The 20860-nt window shown below is 39.3% G+C and overlaps 1 protein-coding gene across 1 annotated transcript in view; it reads left to right on the top strand.

Moving 5' to 3' along the window:
* PDE11A (phosphodiesterase 11A) overlaps positions 1–20860 on the top strand; it is a 380104-nt gene that overhangs the window by 147664 nt on the left and 211580 nt on the right. The window contains exons 4-5 of the mRNA XM_046018850.1: positions 695–835; positions 16033–16097. Of these exons, the coding sequence (XP_045874806.1) occupies positions 695–835; positions 16033–16097 (206 nt within the window). The remainder of the gene's footprint in view (positions 1–694; positions 836–16032; positions 16098–20860) is intronic.

The raw sequence follows: 20860 nt of genomic DNA, 5'->3' as shown, positions 1-20860 counted from the left end.
ATATACATTTTTTGAAGGCTCTGAAGCTTAATTAGCATTCGTCCCTATAATTCTTTCAGGGTTCTGTGAGAGATGTGTATTAGGGAAATAAGTCTCAAGTTTGATCATGAACCTATTTTTTCCTGAGGGTGAAGAAGAGCTGCTTTGTAATTTTCTGAAATAAATGTGCTTTGGAGAGAATCGGGTATTCATAATTTATAAAATGTTGGGTTTACAAAAAACAGACTCTTAACTACAGAGTTCTGGTGGGGGGGAAGGGTAAATAGGTGATGAGGATTAGGAGAGCATTTGTTGTGATGAAAATAAACAAACAAATAGATTTTTAAAATGTTGAGTTTATACCTAGTCACGTTGCAGAAAAACTCATTGGGGCAGGGGTGGGGAGGGAAGCCTAGAGTTCTAGCCAACTAAAACAGGATCGTGTGGTCATTAGCTACTCGGGAGATAGTCCTATAGCTATATGTGGAATTTACAGGGCATTATATGTATTGGCACTATTCTCAAGTTGTATTTTGCAGTTCAAAACTGTGTTATAAGCAAAATGATGGAATATGTCGAAACAATCATCAATGCTCTAAAAAGTAGCCACACAAATATATTTATATTACAACAAAGACTAAATGGAATTTTGAGAGAAAAAAATTGTTTTATTCAGTCTATGCCTACCTAAATACATCCATTTTGTCTTTCCTAGGCTTTGCTAGAGGTTGTTAATGACCTCTTTGAAGAACAGACTGACTTGGAGAAAATTGTCAAGAAAATAATGCATCGGGCCCAAACTCTGTTGAAATGTGAACGCTGTTCTGTTTTGCTCCTAGAAGACATTGAATCACCAGTAAGTCATCTTTTATCATTGAGAGCTGAAGACTGTGTTAATGGACTAAAGTTTCTTTTATTTGTAATTTAGCTTGTGAAATCTTTGCCTGAACCACTCTCTTCATGACTCTTCTAACCATGAGGTCACTTTTCATAATATTAAAGTTTTTTATTTTCTTTTACAAGTATTTTCCATCTTATTTTGCTGTCACCTTGGAAACATAGGCTCTTACATTGATGGGAACATTGAAAATGGATCCCAGCCCTGAGTATTGACAGAGCAGAGAACCGAGGGCTTAGCTGGTTTGCCCGGTGTCTCCCAGCTGAATAGACGTTAGCTCAAGTGTCAGGCTCCCATCCTGTTCGCCAGCATGAGGAAGACCCTTGGCACCTTCGGTCATGGACTGCAGTCCAGGCAGGGTTCCACAGCCCTCTTATGAGGAGGAAGAAAACAAATCCTGGGGAAAGCAGTGCCCTTTGCTGTTGGGCTCAGATGGATTGTACTTGTGCTGAGGGGAGTGACAGGCCTCAGCTGGTCTGTGCTCTGCAGCAAAGGCTTGAAGAGCAGTCTCCAAGTTCTTTATGTTGCTCTGGAGCTGGGATGCTTGCACAGAGCATGCACCAGGTGGAGGCGGCTCCTGGCCTCTTCACCGCTGGGGCACCTGTTATGCCAAGGGCAGGCATCGAGCTAGTTCAAGGCCTCCAATCTATAGCAACTTGGCTTCAGCTTTCTGTTAAACCCTTCGGCTCTTTGAGAGGAAATCTGTTGGGTAAATACACAACAGTATTGAAAATAATGATCATCATCAATCTAACTTCTTGAAAGTTAAATGACTAAACCCTTAGCAGCAATATAATATCTTTACCGTGAAGTGTCTTCAAAGACCAGGAATGTCTAGCTATTTAAGTGCCGTTTTAATGCCTCAGAGGATGGTATTTTACTTTACTTTACTTATAAAAGGTTATTGTCTTTGCCTTTAGGTTTGTTTCCCCCCAAGAATAAGAACCTTAGGGTAAATTTTGGAGATATAATAATAAGTATCATAAAACTTACAACATCATTTTTAAAAATCTATATATGTTTGAAATGTTTAGGAGTATTTGTCCATATTTTAGCAGAGCTTGGCTTTATTTCTACTTCAGTAGGTGTGGTTTAAACAAACGGTAGCTTTGCCATTATCCTGTGACTGTAAAACTCAGTGGAAGCCTGGGAGAACAGCACTCACCCCTGCCCCACACAATAGTCCGCATTTATGGAATGCTTCCGGATGTTGCATGAAGGACTGGAATTCATTTAATTCCCCCTCATCCTTATGAAATAGGTATAATTATCATTCTCATTTTATAGAGGAGGAAATGAGGCTCAGAGAGTTGAGTGACTTGCTGGACTCTCCCCCACACCCGCTGACTTTAAAGCCCCAGAAAGGAATGGGGAGAGGTGGGGGTGTTCGATGGTCCAATGCTCCAGGCAGGCTGTAGCTCTCACTAAGCAAGGGCGGGAAGAGGCAGCTGTTGGAGTCTCAGCTTATGTGAGAGGCAATCTGCAGGCAGTGATTCGGGGTGGTGCAGTAGCTGATGATGTAACCAAAAGCCCAGCTCTGTCCACTTTCCCGTCCATGTCTCAGTGCTCGGCTGCCTTTCACCCTCATGGTGCAGGAGGCTGGCACATCTCCAGGCAGTGTACCATCATGTAACTGTGTCCCAGGAAAGGAAGAAAGGAAAACTGTTCACATATTTCTCTTTTTCTCAAGGGAGAAAGTCTTTTCCAAAAGAGTTTTTTTCCCAGCTGACTTTCCCGTGGGACCCACTGGTCAAGAACGAGATGTTGCTCACATCATTCATATACTTAATATTTTTCCATTCTTCACCTCTCGGTCTCTGATACAGGTGTGTTCTAATGTTCAGTATAACTGGGATTTATCAGTATCTTCTTGCCCAGTTCCATAGGTCGTTGATTTAGTTGTATTAATATTACTTGTTCACCCATTTTTGAGTTTTGGATTAGAGCTCATTTTGTTGGGAGGGTGTTTTGTTTGTTGGTGCCATTGCTTTCTTTGGCTCTTTCTTGTACTCTTTCCTCCCTGTCTAACAATTTGGGTAGTTCCTTGGTCCCTAATCAAGAACCAGGTCTTGGTTCTCCTGCTGTCTGGTAATATTACCCTAAGCCAGGAGCAGTATGGTTCAGATTCTGAGGGTGAAGCTAGGTCACGTGTTTCCAGAGAACATTTCTAGTCCCCAAATCCTAGTAGAAGCTGAAATTCCAATCATTGCCAACTGCCTGTTTCTGGTCTTAGAGCATAATAGGTCTATGTCTTTGGGTGTGGCCCTTTACAGACCTTTTCTTTTTGGTCTTCTCTGCCACCCTCCCCTCTCCTTTTTCTGCTTTTTAACCTCTAGATGTCTTTTTGGTTTTCACTTTCAGTATTTTATCAGTCTGTGCTCTGTTTTTGAGAGAGAACAGATGTGTCCAAGCATTAACTTATGGCATCATGTCTGCTCGTGTTCCATATGCTACTTTTTACAATCATGGGTGGGGGAAGCATCATTTCAGGAAAAAAATCTGCTGGAAGTTTCCTTCCTCTAAAAATAACTTTTGCTTTTGTCTGTTTCATTAAATCATTCTTGGAAACAGAAGTTTCCGATTATTGCCTTGTGGTTTGAATATTTAAAAAGCTGGTTATTTCAGATGTATAATATTTTCTGGCCTTTGTTCATTTGAGGGAAAGAGGAAGAAAAGAAATTGAAATCTTGTTATCAAAGCTTTGACTCATCAAGCTCTTACCTCAGTGTTTAGAAACTGCTTTCCTGGTCTTCAAACTGAGCAGGCAGGTGTTAATTGATCAGTTCACTCAGTGGATGCCAAAAATAGAAACAAGAAAAGCCTTTCTTTCTGGCCAAATTCATATTTTACCCTCTTTTGGTTCTGTTAAATGTTTCAGTCAATCAATTTTAAGTGACTTTGTTGATGGTATCTTCCACTAGACTGAAGAAATAGAAAGATCGCTCCATAGCTAGCTACTGTTGACATTAGGAAATATTTAGTGCTCTGAACTGATATTCCCTGCATAATGTTATGCCATTTCATGATCCTGTCTAAACAATTCCTATCCCGTTCTAGCTCATGTATTTACTTTTATCTCTGGTTGGTTTTTTTTTCCCATGCTTCAACAAGGAAAACAAGAATGCAGACATTTTCATGGCAAAGTCCTAAAGCACTGTCTCAGCCCTGGTGTTTTCTTGTGTTCTCCTTTCATGAATCATCCCAATGGCTGGCAGCTACTGCGTGGTACAGAACTCCAGCAAGGACTTCATCACCCAGCTTATAACGAGGAAGCTAGTTTCTGGAGCTCACTGCCCAAACCAGGAAGCATGAGCTACACTTACTTTTAATATGTTCCTTAACTTCTTAGTTCTTGTGTAAATACACATACAATTAAGCCATTGTACTAGATGATCTTCCTGAATCCCACACTTGAAAGGAAGAGACAGCCTATGATTCAATCCCCTCCATCCTGAGTGAGTGGCAAAAATGGCTCTAGGTTTCCTTTCTATTTCACTTTCTTTCCACTTTCCCACCTTTCTATAGCTTGCCTTTCCCCTCTAAGGAAATCAATGTAAATTCTTTTTGATTTTTGTTCCAAGTACTTTTTCTTGAGTACTAAGTTGCAACTATCTAAAAAAAACACTGATGATCATCCAAATAATCATTTAAATATATGTGTGTGTGTGTGTGTATACATATAAACTCACATCATTAATCATTACTATATCATATTATATATCTGTTATATTAACTCACTTTAATAATTTTATATCAATATATTAACTGACATCATTAATCACTTATGCGTTAACTATATGTATATATGTGTGCATATATATATATCTCTCTCTCTCCAACTTCTGGACTTCAGTCCCCACTGCCCATATCCACCACATACTGCCCTAAATGTTTACTATTTCTGAGATTTCTTATTTCAGTTAATAGAATCATCATCATGTAGTAAGTAACTCGAGCTAAAACCAGTACTTTCTAAGTATTTACCATTTATATTCAATCATTTGTAAGTTCTGTTGCTTTTATGTTGAAACCTCATTTCTAGCCCCTTCCTCTACCTCTTCTACCACTGCCTTTACTCTGTCTTTACTAATCTCTTAGCTTCACATTTTCCTCGACTCATTTCACTTGCAAATGGGGCAGTCTTCTTCCTTTCCATCAATTCTTAATACTCTTTTTAGTTCTCTTTCTAAAACATGCATCTGCCTCTCCCATGATTCAGAATATTTGGTAACTGTCTATTGCCTACACTGTAAAGTTCAAATTGCCCAACATGCAAGGTTCATCACCTCTGCTCCCAACTTAACTTTTGACTGTTCTTTCTGGTCCTCAGCCTCACCCTTTCCCTTTCTTCCTCCGCTGTCACCTCCCCATGGTCCGCTTATGCATGCATTTGCCTCTGTATCTTTGTACATGTTGTTCTTGTGGAAGACAAAATGCACCAAACAATTAGGGAGATAATTTCATCTAGGCTATTGCAATAAGAACATTCATTTTTGAGGAACATCTCAAAAAAGGGAAGGAAGGATGAAGACAGGTCTTATTTTGGAATATGCTAGGGTGGGTGGTCCTTTGAGGTTAGCCAATTCTGGAACAAAATGGTAGGAGGGATTTCTTTTGTCAACTCTGTACTATTTTCTGTAAACCCCACCTCTCCTGTCTATTCTTGATTTTTCTCTCCTTAAGTCAGTGCACTTGAAGGGCTTTCTTGCCCACTGGGTTCCAGTTGAGTTTGAAAAACTGGAGGGATCAGCAGAAGGTTTTTTTGTTTTGTTTTGTTTTGATTTGTTTTGGTTTTTTGGTTTTAAATTTATTTATTTATTTACTTATTTTAGAAAGAGAGAGAGAGTATGAGCAGAAGGGGCAGAGGGAGAGGGAGAGAGACTCTTAAGCGACTTCACGCTGACCATAGAGCGTGACGCAGGGCTTGATACAATGATCTCAAGATCACAACCTGAGCAGAAACCCAGAGTCAGATGCTTAACCTACTGTACCACCTGGGCACCCCTAGCAGAAGATTTAAGGGCTAGAGGGGAGAGAAATTGGGGATAATTATTCCTCTTGATCTTTCTCTGCCAGTTGTTAGAGGTGGCCGGATTCTTCCAAAACCCCTCCATAGTTCTAGTGCCTCAAGGACACCAAAGGCATTATTCCCTCCCTCCTGCCATCCTTCCTTCTTTCTCTCCCTTGTTCTCTGTGACCTTTAGACATGCTCCTTTTGACTGCAACCTTTCCAGAGTTACTAGTTCCTGGGACCTCACCGTTTCTTACTGGTTTCTTTTAACACTGCCCACACTTCTGTAACTAGTCCCTTTATTGAATTAGGTTCAGTTAAACCCTTTTTAAGGTTTTTTCTGCTTTCAGCCCAAACTGACCTATTTGGTCCCTCAACCCAGAAAACTTCCCCCACTACTCAGCCTAGAGCATGCCTGCCCACCCTGGAAGACACAGTTCACACAAAGACTTCTTCAACACCCTCTTCTGTGAATGTTGAATGTATATTGTGGTGAAATTATACTTTTGTGAACTGTTCCCCCCACCCCTGCACTATTTTGTGAGTCCCTCAAAGACAGGACATGATTTATGCCCCTTTGGTATTTCCAGAGCCCACAATGGTGCCTGTACACTAAGTATTTGATAAATGTTGATTGAGTGAGTAGGTGGTTAGAGTAAACTACTCATCAACATAAATGAGAAATTTATCAAGAAGAATGGCAGTGATGATCATCTAGTTCTTCTACCCTATAGAATTGTCCTCTTGTGGAAAAACATGGATTAAGAAAACTAATGAAAAAATTGTGATTATTAGATTATTCCTATTTTCTTTTTTGTGGCAGAAATGTCTATTTGAGCACAGTTTTTGTTTCTTAAGTTGTTTTTGAATTTCAAAAGACAGAGAGAAGCCAAACCAACCAGTGCTTGATAAATATCCAAATCAAAGACTTCTGTCCGTGGAGCTTTTCCAAAGAACAGGCAGAGATGCTGGGGGATATTTTGTTTACTTCACTGTGGCATGTGTAATGCCTTCCCCAGGGTGCAATACTCAGGGCTGATCAACAGCCAGGGAGCTCAGAACCACTTGTTCAGTTTCATTGACCTATAAACCACTTCTGATATTTCTCTTATAAGATTCTCTTTTTACTTAGTGTATGTGAATGTGGCTATTTATTTATTTAATCCAGGGTCACATAGTACATCTATTATCAAATCAGACTTGGATTTAGAGAATAAATTTTAAAAAATTAATGAGACTGAGGACTATACAATTGGTCCAAGTCAAGAATAAAGCATAAATTTTATTCTCTTCTTTTATGCTCTTGTCTGTTTTTTATTGATCGTAATCTCCACAGTGACACTATATATCCCATTAAATTGCACTGAAATATTTTAGCTGTTTTTTCTGTTTCATTTTTTTTTTAAAGATTTTATTTATTTATTTGACAGAGAGAGAGATCACAAGTAGGCAGAGAGGCAAGCAGAGAGAGAGGAGGAAGCAGGCTCCCCGCGGAGCAGAGAGCCCGATGCGGGGCTCGATCCCAGGACCCTGAGATCATGACCTGAGCCGAAGGCAGCGGCTTAATCCACTGAGCCACCCAGGCGCCCCTCTGTTTCATTTTTTAAACCCAGGTGTCTGACTATAAATAATTTTCTACTTGAATGCATTATAATTTTAATAAATATTTTAAAAATATTAAATTAGGGCATGGCTGCCTAGGGTTTTGCATTTCAAATGAAGATACTTTTTGAGAGTGAAAAGAGGCACTCTTAATTATTGTTTCAGGACAACGGGCTTAATTAAAGTGGGACAGTCCATGATAACTGGGACATGTGCTTGTCCTCAAGTGTATCCCCCACCACTTACTGTGGTGCCTAAAATTTCCATCATTGCAGTCTTGTTTCAGATGTGAAGATTCTATCTCCAGAAATCCCCTTTCTGAGTTATAGATAAATTACATAGGAATATAATTTATGATATCTATAAATTATCTGTAATTTATAGATAAATTACATTAATATATTAATCTATCATCTGTCATTAAACTTAGCAAAAAATAACCAGTTGACTTGGTACAGAGATGGCTTTAGACCAGATGTCATCAAACTCTTCTATGAAGGGCCAACTAGTAAATACTTTAGGCTTTGTGGCCCATATGGTCTCTGTTGAAGCTACTCAGTTCCACTGTTAGAGCAAAAAGCAGCCACAGGTAATATTTAATTAATGAGCGGGTTCTGTTAAAAGGAGACTATATTTATAAAAGCAGGTGGTGGAGTAGCTTTGGCCCATAGGCTCTTTTGCATACCCCGGCTCTAGAAGAATGAGAGGCAAGCAGATCAGTCTGCAGTTCCAGAAATGTATTACTTCTCCGCTGTTCGTCAACATGGACCAAGTCCCACGGCTATGTTCCTTTAAAGGCCCAATATTCTGATGACTTAGCAGGTTCATTGGCTGGGCAGGTTCATTGGCTGTGAGTCTAATCTCATATTGTCCTACATTCAGAAAATCTGTAAGAGGATTCCACCAGCAGCCCTGGGCTCCTGACTAGATGTCTAGACTATGATTTCTATGATAAATCCATTCTAAAATGGTCTTAAAGCCCTTCATGGTCAGATCATCTGGGACCAGACTAACTTCATTGATCTTATCTGGCTTACAGTCATCAGTGGGTTTGTCCTCACAGTTTCCATGCTCTACTTATATTTGACCACTCTCTAGATGGGACTCAAGCCTGCTTCTCTTTTATTCTTACATTGTTTGCTATCATCTTGAGGCCCTTAAATGTTGCATTTCTCTTACCCACCACTCCTGATTCCTTTCCCATGCCTCTGAAAAATCCTCTTTCATACAACTTAATGTTCAACTGTAATTAGTCTTACACAAGCGAATTTTTGTTACTTCATGTGTAAAAGTGTTTTTATACATTTTTCAAATATGTAGGTACTTTGTCTCCTCTTGGTTTATACTTTTACCCAATTAATTCTCAAAAGCATTTAGGGAACCCTTCAGTAGAAATAGAAAAATTCATAGTGAGCAAATACTTTCTGAGCGCTTATTAGTTGCCAGACATGCAAAATGAAAGGCAAAATTTCAGATAAAATGGGAGAAAGAAAAAGTAGATGTTATAAGCAAAACCAAATGAAATCAATAATCTCAGAACCAAATTATGCTTCAAAAAGAGAAAACTCTGAAACTAAAACTTTGCTCTGAGCTTCCTAACAGCTAAGATAAAAGAAAAAATTTAATACATTTTATAATTCTGTTTTTATTAGTAAAAGGAATCACATCAGTTGATCAAGAAAAATCTTCCTGGCCTTTAAGTTTAAAGTTTTTTCCCCTTTAAAATATTATTTAGGGGTGCCTATGTGGCTCAGATGGTTAAGTGTTGGTCTTCAGCTCAGATCATGATCTCTAGGTCCTGGAATTGAGCCCCAGGAGGGAGTCTGCTTTTCCCTCTCTCTCTGTTTCTCCCCCTTCTTGTGCTCTCTCTCTCTCTCTCCAGCTCTGTCTCTGTATCTCTCTCAAATGAATAAATAAAATCTTTAAAAAGTATATTATTTAGAGGTTAGAGACCTTATTTACTATTTTTAATATCTTTCTTTGCTATCCAATATACCTTAATATTGCCTTAGATAATCAATATTAGCCAAAGATCAGTCAACATTATTCTCATTTTTCTTCTAAGGACACAAGAACCTATGAATTATCACATAAGGTACAAAGAAAGGGAATATAACCTTTAATACCATCCTCACTTCTGATACCAATTATAAGTTCAAGGGTTCCCCAGACCATCTTCAGTCTCAAAAGTTTGCTTAGAAGGGCTCACAGGACTCACTGAAAGCTGTTATACTCATGGTTATGTTTTTTTATGGGAAAAGATACAGATTAAAATCAGCCAAAGGAGAAATGCATGGGCAAAGTCCAGGAGGGTCCAAATGTGGAGCTTCCACTTGTCCTCTCTCCATGGAGTCATGGATAGCATTAAATTCTCCCAGCAATGGTATGTGACAATGTACATGATGAAGTATTGCCAGCCAGGAAAAGACATCAAAGACTTGGCATCCAGAGGTCTTTATTGAGGCTTAATTACCAAAATTTAGTTGGCCACTTACAATAGCTGACCTCAGTCTCCATTCCTTCCAGAGGTCAAGTGATACCACATGACCCAGTGCTGCACCTGTGCCCCCACAACCCCTGCAACCACATTGTTGTGTGGCTCAAATTACATTGTTCTATCTGGCTGGCCCAAGGTGACCAGGTAAACAAAGTCACTTTTATCAAGGCCTTTGGATAAGCCCTGGACATTCCAGGGGCTTAACATTTACCTCCTAGAAGCCAAGGGCAAAGGCCAGACATTCTTTGCATAAAGTTAATTCTTTATTACACACAAGGTCAACACTATGGTTCATGAATCCAGTGTCTGACCAGGACACCATGGACTGGTTTATTGGGGGACACAACTGGTATTCTCCATGATATAGAGTGCTAAAGTCGAAGGATAAACCTTGACTTTCCCTTTACTCACTAAACATAAATTTAGAAAATAAAACCAATAAAATAAAATAAAATATTTGACACTGTTTTTCTTTATGACATATGGTTTATATTAAAATAATAAGTACTACAATATTTTTTTAAAAAATGTTTTTTTCCTTTTGGTAGTTTTAAAGGGTCCTGCTTTGCGTACCAGGGGTTCAAACACTGACATTTCATCAAGAGGTTAGTTGTTTATCTTATCCATCCTCTTTATCATTCTAGATGTATTAAATATTATAGCTTTAAAATTCCAGGATTTTCTATTCCTTTTCTTATCAGCATTATCCTTTAGCATGTTTTTTTAAAAAATTTTTAACATTTTTTTGGAATCTTTATTCTCTTTGAATCTCTGGACATTTCTTAGGTTTTCCTAAGATGTGGAAAGCAGAAGTTCACTTATTATTTCAGAAAGCACTAGTCTTGAGAAGCCAGGGCAAATTAAGCTCCCTTCCATACAGTAAACTTCATGCATACAGAGGTTTTTGCCCATTTACTCTCCCACATGTAGCCCCAGAGCCCTGTGCTCCTTGATACATATAGACACTCAGTATTTATCTATTGTGTTGAAGAACAGTTTTCAATAAAAATCCCTGCATAAATCTAAAGCAAGCATGTACCAAATCTTTAACTCATTAAAGAGAGAAACCAAGTGAGGTGGTAAAATAGGTACTAAGGGGGCACCTGGGTGGCTCAGTAGGTTGAAGCCTCTGTCTTCAGCTCAGGTCATGGTCTCAGGGTCCTGGGATTGAGCCCCACATCAGGCTCCCTGCTTAGCGGGAAGCCTGCTTCTCCCTCTCCCTCTGCCTGCTGCTCTGCCTGCTTGTGACCTCTCTCTTTCAAATAAATAAATAAAATCTTTAAAAATAAAATGAATAAAATAAAATAAAATAAAATAGGTACTGAAGAAAGCTAGGGTAAGATTGGTAGGTTAGATTTCTAAAATGGTTACTATCATCCAGGATCATAAAATTATGGGCTTACCTTTACTACTGCACAGAAATCATTTGTATTTCTACTTGGATAAAAATTCATTTGCATTTCTGCTTGGATAAAATTCACTTGTATATTGTCAAACTGTTCTTTGTGGCCTCAATGACTCACTGAGTGTCTGCACTCACCTGCTTGTTTTGAACTTTTACGAAGTTAATGCCCATTTCTGGGTACCTATCCCCAACATGTATGTTTAAGCAGTAAGCCTCACAGTGATTTTCCCATTTTGTCCCTTCCCTCCTCTCCATGTTGACCCAGTTACATTCAGATCTCCCAAAGAGCAGGCTTCCCAAGTGCCACAAGCTACCTTATCCCTGGCCTCAATAAAGGAACTTACCCATGGTCCTTGCTTTACTCTTTCCTTGCCTGCCGTGACCAAACTTTGGGCTTTGGGTGACTTTATATGATCCTCTGAACATACTGTGCTCCCCTCTCTGTGGTCTGTGATGAATTCTTTAATTTCACACGCCTTTCCAAGTATCATTTGTGGAGCTTTGTCAGAGTGATCCCTAATGATCCCACAAGGGGAGCTTGGCTTACTCTCTCATTTACAACCCAATTTGTACTGCTATCAGTTTTCAGGAATTATTATCTATCCCTTTAGGGTTGTAAAACTATTCTAATCAATAGTAAGAAGGAAGCCAAATGAAGTACTCCTCAGTACTGTTGGGAAGTTTAATCTCATCTATCAGGTCAGGCAATTTAGAGGTATCTCCTTTTTGAGGGGTGCTTGTGTAGCTAGTTGGTTAAGCATCTGACTTTTGATTTGGGCTCAGGCTGTGACCTCAGGGTGGTGAGGTCTAGTCCTACATCCAGCTCTGTGCTTTGAGTGCATACCCTGCTTAAGATTCTCTCTCTTCCTCTTCTTCTGCCCTCTCCTACTTGCATGGTTTCTCTCTCTCTTTAAAAAAAAAAAAAAAATGTGAGTTCTCTGGGTGGCTCAGTCAGTTGAGTGTCTGCCTTTGGCTTGGGTCATGATCCCAGAGTCCTGGGATTGAGCCCCGCATCTGACTCCCTGCTCAGTGGGGAGTCTGATTCTCCCTCTACTCTTCCCTCCTGCTCATGATCTCCCTCCCTCTCTCTCTCAAATAAATAAAATCTAAAAAAAAAAAAAAGTATCTCCTTTTTTATTTCCAAATGCAGAAACAATTAATAGTTTCCTGGTAATTTGATTAGTCTTATATTAAGTCATGTATTTTACTTGAAGCTACTATTAGTCTGTGTTTATTCAAATTCAGTCAGTAATGGGTACTTGAAAAAGACCGAGTTTATCTAACAATTCTGACTTTGAAGGAGTCATGTCTAAATAATTTGGTGTCACAGTTTTGCTCATGTTTATAAAAGCAGTGAGTAGTGGGGAAACTGGGGGCTGTAGAATCAGACTGACATGGTTCAAATCCCAATCCTGCAGTTTGGTTATACGGTTTCCAAGAAACCACTTAACTTCTCTGAGCCTTAATTTCCTTTCAATAAAATGGGGATAATATTATCTCCCTTGCCAGGATGTTGGAAGCATTGATATCTACATAAAAGTTTGGTCATAATGCATGTAAAATGCCTCACACACATTTGCAGCAAAAAGGGAGAATATTGTTGTCTTAGTCAGTTCAGGCTGCTATAACAAATTATTATAGAATGGATGGCTTAAAGAACAAACACATTATTTCTCACAGTGCTGGAAACTGGGAAGTTCAAGATCAAGGTACTGGCAGATCTGGTGTCTGGTGAAAGCATTTTCCTGGTTTGTAGATGCCTGTCTTCTTGTTGTATCCTCACATAGCAGAGAAAGGGAGAAACAGGCTCTCTCTGCCTCTTCTTATAAAAGTACTAATCCCTTATGAGGTTTCACCCTCCTGATCTAATCACCTCCCAAAGATTCCATCTCCAGATACTACCACATTGAAGATTAGGGTTTCAGCATATGAATTTTGGAGGACACAAACACATAGTCCATAGCAACAGCATAAACATGGTGAAATAGGGAAAAAAAATTCTGTCATCTAACAATATAGTGGAAAGAAATCACAAATCATGAGCGATCAAAGCAGAGATAGAGGACTAACTCCCTCCTTTTAAGATCTGTGACAATTTTCTATAATGCAAACATAAATGAAATACTACTACTTTGTACCTTATTTTTGTTTTAAGTTTAAAAATTATTTGGGATATAGTTTGAGGGATTTATTATTTGGTGATAGCAGATAGTTTCTTTGTGGCTTCCTAGCCTTGTGAGACCCAAGAATATTACAAGTGGATAAAGATTTCTAAGTTGGGGAGGGCATGTTTTGCATGGAGCACTGGGTGTTGTGCAAAAAGAATGAATACTGTTACGCTGAAAAAATAAATAAAATGGAAAAAAAAAAGATTTCTAAGTGATTGGTTTCTGTTGAAGTCCTCGATTAAGATAGATGTTCCTGGTTATTTTTGCTATGTAACAAATAAAGCCAAAATTTAGAGGCTTAAATCAATGTTATGTTCACAGATCCTATGGATCGGGAATTTAGAGAGGGCAACACAAGGATGGCTTGCCCCTTTTCAGGATATCTGAGGCCACACACAGTTGGAAAAACATAGAGACCAGGGGTGACTTAAGGACTGGGAACTGGAATCATCTGAAGCTTTGTTCATTCCTATGTCTGATTCCTAGACAGGAAGAACTTAAAGCCTGGAGCGTCAGACCAGAACAAATACATGTCACATCTTCTATGTGTTGTGGCTCCTCTTCAGCAGAATGGCCTTAGGGTAGCTGGACCTCTTACATGGTATCTCAGGACTCCAGGCACAAGTATTCCATCAGATGACACAGAAGGTGCATTGCCTTTTATGACAATCCCAGAAGGCATATCACATCCATTATCTACACTCTCTTGGTCACAGTGGTCAGTAACCCACTTAGATTCAAGGGAAGAGAACATAGACCCTACCACTTGGTAGGAGGGTGGCAGGATCATATTGTAGTGAAGAGTGTAGGATAGGAAATATTGTCAAACTGACCACAATGAAGAATTTTATAGAGACTCTGTTCATGCTGGAATATGAAATGAAATTTGTGCTCTAATTGTCAAGGGCATTTCCTTGCAGTTGGTCTATTGTCACTGCTCTGTATTCAACTAGTCACACACAATTTTCTTTGTGCTGGGCTTTTCTTTTCTTTTCTCTTTTTCTTAATGTTGCATTTTCTTAGTTTGGGTTCATTACCTCACTGATAAAGCTGTTTTAATATTTAATCTATTTCCAGTTTCCAAATCATTTTCTCAGGTGCCCATCAATTCCTCATAAGTGGTTAATTTAAAAGGCCTTTGAAGCATGACTGTATCCAGCTAAGGCAAATTTAAATGTCAACCTTGGAAGCATCCAGTGACATTCAGATGACTCCTTTCCGTATAAGAGCCTCAATTTTTTTTTAATCAATTGATATAGCTTGTCAAAAGAGGGCCAGAAATGGTACTCTTCCCACTCAAAATTTTTAGTGTGTTGAAAGACCTGACACTTTAGAATCAGGCAGACTTGCTTTAATCCCAGGTGCCCCATTTAGTTGTGTGAAATTGATCAAATTTCTTAAACATTATGGGTTAGTTTCCTCATCTATCCACTGAAGATAAAAATCCTTGCTTTATAGAGTTGTACTAAGGAACTTAAATAGTCAAAGAAGCTTCTGATGTAGAGCCTGGTTTATAGTAAGAACTCAATAGTAGCTAATAATAAAAACTACCTTTACATTTCCTGTGTCCAAAATTCTCTTTCAGTGTAATAAATCTTGATCAGGTTCTTGCACTGAATATGCTGGTTTTACAAGACAGGTGAGAGAGGAACTGTCCACACTAGGGATGATCCTTGAAGAAGATGGCTTTCTCTTTACCGTTGGAGCAGGAGGCAGGGGTTGATGGCAATAAAATGTTTACCTGAGAACAACGTTAAATCAGGGAAAGTGACTTCAGGAGCCTTGGGTTCATGGAGGGCGTACTGTTCCAGGTTTTGTCTCTACCTTCTTCTCCATGTGTATTGATTGGATTGTTAAAGGGGCAATACAAAGTTAAAAATGTTTTCAAATGAGATGTCCCTTAGCAGGACTACCACAAGATAGCAAACACCTCACTGTAAAAAAACAACACATTTAATTTTCCGCCAATGTTCATTTGTTTTGTTTCTCTATGAGGAGGGAAAAAGAGAGGAAAACCAAGAAATAGACTCCTAGCTGTAGAGAACAAACTAATGGTTACTAGCGGGGAGGTGGGTGGGCGGGATGGGTGAAATGGGTGACAGGGATTAAGGAGAACACTTGTTGTGATGAGCACCGGGTGCTGTATAGACGTGTTGAATCACTATATTCTGTACCTGAAACTTAATACTACACTGTATGTTAACTAACTGGGATTGAAATAAAAACTTGAAAAACATATATGCATATTTAGTAAAATGTATTAAAACTTTGGCAATTGTGTGCCATGTTAGATGTAAAATCCAAAATGTAGGATAGAATTTTCTCAAGTCCCTTGAGACTTCTCCACTTAAAATTGCTCTTTAATCTCCAATTTTTGTAATTATCATTATAAGCCTGAAAAATGTTTGTTGCATTATGTTAACCTGCAAGAAGGCGTTAATTGACTTGAATTTATGTCTTTCTGTGTGGCAGGTGGTGAAGTTCACCAAATCCTTTGAATTGATGTCCCCAAAGTGCAGTGCTGATGCTGAGAACAGGTAGGGCTTGTGAGTTTCAGGTTTGTCTTTTGCTCCTTGTCTTCAGTCCTTGGTGTTGGCAGCATCATGTAATTCTTTGAGGATAGGGGTTCTTTCTTTAGATCAGCAAGTGCAGACAAATACCATCACTCTTCTGTATTTCACAGCTTAAATAAAAACTGCTGCCTTTCTATGTCAACTGTACCTCAATAGTAAAAATTTTCAAGAAACTACAGCTTAAAAATACATGTGTCTACATTGCAGAATAAAATTGCAAATGAATGAAGTCAATTTTTAGAGATTCCCTAACTATACAGACAGCCTGATTTTCCACTTTATTCTGTCCCTTTGCTTCTCTTCCTCCCTTTTGTTTGCTTATATTTGGTCAATAATGTACCCTTGGGAAAGAGGGAGAGTGTCCCTCTTTCTTTTTTCTTTTTTGGTCCCATTGACATCTTTGAGGTAAAGGTGAGGGTTGGGGACAATCAGTGCATTTGTACTGCTACCAGTTGAGATGCTACCAAAGTGGATTCTGTTTACTTTGGTCCCTTCTAGAGGAAGGGCTAAGAAATAGTGAAACTGACTAAAATGCAGAAATATGGAGAAAGACAAGTAAGTATTTCTGCCTGCGTGATGATGATAATGATGTTAATACTGATTCCAAGGCAAGCAAGATAAGCAGCTTCCAAGCACTGAGTGCCAAATGTGCCAGGTTCTATCTAAAGGCTTTATAGGCCTTTAATCCCCAAAATAATCCTATGAAGTCAGCTTCATTACCCCGGCATGACAGAGGAGAAAACCAAGGTTCAGCGAGTTTAAGTGACTTGTTAAAAGTCCTGCAGGCAGGGGCGCCTGGGTGGCTCAGTGGTTTAAAGCCTCTGCCTTCAGCTCAGGTCATGATTTCAGTCCTGGGATCGAGCCCCACATCGGGCTCTCTGCTCAGCAGGGAGCCTGCTTCCTCCTCTCTCTCTGCCTGTCTCTGCCTACTTGTGATCTCTCTCTGTCAAATAAATAAATAAAATCTTAAAAAAAAAAAAAAGTCCTGCAGGCAGTAAGTGGTAGCCACATCCAAGGACAAGGTCACCAAATGAACCATGAGATACTATGGACTCTGAAAAACAACCAAAGGGTTATGAACGGGCGTAGGGGGGTGGGGGTGGGGTTGAGGAACCAGGTGGTGGGTAATAGGGAGGGCACGTACTGCATGGAGCACTGGGTGTGATGCCAAAACAATGAACACTGTTATGCTGTAAATAAACAAATAAAAATTAAAAAAAAAAAACAACAAAAAAACCTCTCCCAGCCTCTGAACTTTGATCCTATTCCCACATATAATTTACAACCTGGTAGTTAATCTCATTCAGTGAATGTCTGTTGGGTGAATGTTTCCCAAATCTGGCTGATTAATCAGAATCAAGCTTGCAGAACTTGATGAAGACAATTCCCAGACCCCTCACTGAGAGATTTTTTTTTCCATTTTATTTATTTTTTCAGCGTAACAGTATTCATTCGTTTTGCACAACACCCAGTGCTCCATGCAAAACGTGCCCTCCCCATTACCCACCACCTGTTCCCCCAACCTCCCACCCCTGACCCTTCAAAACCCTCAGGTTGTTTTTCAGAGTCCATAGTCTCTTATGGTTCGCCTCCCCTCCCCAATGTCCATAGCCCGCTCCCCCTCTCCCAATCCCACCTCCCCCCAGCAACCCCCAGTTTGTTTTGTGAGATTAAGAGTCATTTATGGTTTGTCTCCCTCCCAATCCCATCTTGTTTCATTTATTCTTCTCCTATCCCCCTACCCCCCCATGTTGCTTCTCCATGTCCTCATATCAGGGAGATCATATGATAGTTGTCTTTCTCCGATTGACTTATTTCACTAAGCATGATACGCTCCAGCCAGGACGAAGTTCATCTATCAAGGAGAAAGCAGATTCAATTCCTAAGACAGCAGAGCAATTCCAGAGGAGGAGAAAGCAAAGCACGGAACTCACTGAGAGATTTTGATTCCACATGTCAAAATTGAAGTCCTAAAGATTTATATATTCATTAACATATAATGTATTATTAGCCCCAGGGGTACAGGTCTGTGAATTGCCAGGTTTACACACTTTACAGCACTCACCATAGCACATACCCTCCCCAATGTCCATAACCCAACCACCCTCTCCCTACTCAACCACCCACCCCCGCTGCAACCCTCAGTTTGTTTTATCAAATTAAGACTCCCTTATGGTTTGTCTCCATCCCAATCCTATCTTGTTTCATTTTTTCCTTCCCTACCACCCAAGCCCCCCACTAGATCTATATATTCAAAAGGTTCCCTGGGCACTACCTGATTCAAGATGTAATATTCAAGGGTAATTTGATTTTATATATCCATCATTGCCTTAAGTTTGGGAAATAGAAATCAGTACATTAAAATCGACACATCATTTAGTTACTTTAATTTTTATCCAGTGCATGAAATTTAAAAGAGGCTTTTGCTACAAACCATATAATTCCATTTACAAGGCACTTTTGAAAAGGCAAAATTATAGATACAGAAAGCAGATTAGTAGTTTGTAGGAGCTAGAGGTGGAGAGAGGGTTTTACTACAAAGGGCATAGGGGAATTTTGGGGTGTGATGGAATTGTTCTCTATCTTGCTGTAGTTGTGGTTGTACGGCTGCATTTATCAAAATTTGCAGAACTGTACACTAAAAAGGGTAAATTTTACTGTCTGTAAGTTATACCTTAAGATGGGGGGAAAGAGTCCTTTCATAAGAGGCTTCTGTTTTCCTGCAAATATATTTATGTCCTCATCTGTATTTAATGTCAGCCAATCTATACCTAAAAAAAATATTTCGGCATAGAGAGTTACTAGTGGTGTATGGAGCAGTTTTCCTAAAGTCTTCATGTAAAATAACATGAAATATATTAGAAGAAAATGGGTATTCCTACTTACTCCTTGAGCCAGTTACAGCCTCATGTAAGCTCTCCAACATACATGAGGGGGGAAAGGTTTATGGAGTTATTAAAACACAACCTTTGACATACTAGTACTTCAATATTGTTCTTTTTTATGCTACTGAATGTGTCCTCTTGGTCACTGCAAAGTTAAATATTTGTGATCTTTCAATTGTTTTTAATGATGAAAGAATATCTATGTCAAAACAGAATGACCCAAAGCCCAGAGTGTCCTTGGCAAACTTTCTGATAATAAAGAAAGAAAGAAGGAAAGAAAAAAAGGTCAGATTTTCTTTAAAGAGACATTTGAAAAGTGCCTTTGAACTTTGACATTATGAAGGAGTACACTCCATCATTCTATTTGTGGCCTTTAAATTAATTTAGAATGTTCATTTATCTCAGAAGACCTTTCCTGCATTGTCTAGTAATTTCCCTCTTGTAGATGTGGGGATCCTTCGGTCATTTATTGGAAGTTAAAGAAATAAAGACAAGTGGCTCCAGCATTTACCTCACCAGAGGCTGTGGAAGAGTCATTGAGTCTACAAGAGTCTATGAGTCTACAAATCACAACCTGCTCTCAACACATTGTAAATCTTTCCTTTAACCTTTCATCACTTAACATCTTCACTGTAGATAATGTCCATTAGACACCTTAGTCCTCTGGACATCGTTCAGTTATAAGATAGCTTTTGAAGATAATGTCTATGGTTTCATGCAATAATATTTCAGGGTACAGTTTTGTTTTTTTTTTAAGATTTTTTTTTTTTTAATTTATTTGACAGAGAGAGATCACAAGCAGACAGAGAGGCAGGCAGAGAGAGAGAGGGAAGCAGGCTTTCTGCCGAGCAGAGAGCCCGATGCGGGACTCGATCCCAGGACCCTGGGATCATGACCTGAGCCGAAGGCAGCGGCTTAACCTGCTGAGCCACCCAGGCGCCCCTCAGGGTACAGTTTTAATTCTGATTAATTCTGGCTTAAAGCTTGATGATTTTTATAGACAGTCCTTGAAGACTTTTTTTTTTGTTTTTTTTTAATAAACAGGGGCATCTGGGTGGCTCAGTGGGTTAAGCTCTGCCTTTGACTCAGGTCATGATCCCAGAGTCCTGGGATTGAGCCCCGCATCGGGCTCTCTGCTCAGCAGGGAGCTTGCTTCCCCTTCTCTCTCTGTCTGCCTCTCTGCCTACTTGTGATCTCTGTCTGTCAAATAAATAAAATCTTTAAAACAAAACAAAACAAAAACAACGGTTTTGTTGCTAACTCATCATTTTTGCATATTGCCTGTTGGGCTAACTCCTTTGTCATGGCTGCACTTATCTTGGTCTTTGTGTAATTAATACCAAGCAGTTTTAGAGTTAGAAATGATCTGATGTATTTCTGTCCATGAAGAATGTACCCTCTCTGGGGCATCCTTGACAACCCTTCCAGTGATAAAATTCTCACTGTGCCACCAAGGGCTTTTTCTATGGATGGGGTTCTCTCATTGTCAGAAGAGCATTTTACGTTCCTATAACTTCCACCTATTTGTCCTGAACATAGTTGTTCTTTCATTAATTTTATTCCTTCATCCAATTGCAATATGTAGAATACCTACTCTGTGCTGGGAACTAGATAGGTCATGGGGCTACAGAGGTTTTTTTAAAAACCAGCAGTCTCTGCCTTCAAGGATCTCAAGGCCAATGAACAGCAGTCAGAGTTGGTTAAGAAGATAATATAACCATAACTAGATTTCAACAGGCCTCCAGCCTGTGGCTATAAGTAGAGTCACATTAACAGTGATAATTTATACTTAGCTGCTGGTTGTTTCTGCCTTGTAGTGGAAGCCCCTTTCAAAAGTCACTC

This window comes from Meles meles, chromosome 9 (genome assembly GCF_922984935.1).
Source record: "Meles meles chromosome 9, mMelMel3.1 paternal haplotype, whole genome shotgun sequence".
Lineage (NCBI taxonomy): Eukaryota > Metazoa > Chordata > Mammalia > Carnivora > Mustelidae > Meles > Meles meles.
The sequence above is the reverse complement of the archived record's forward strand: the minus strand, read 5'-3'. Positions and strand labels throughout refer to the sequence as shown.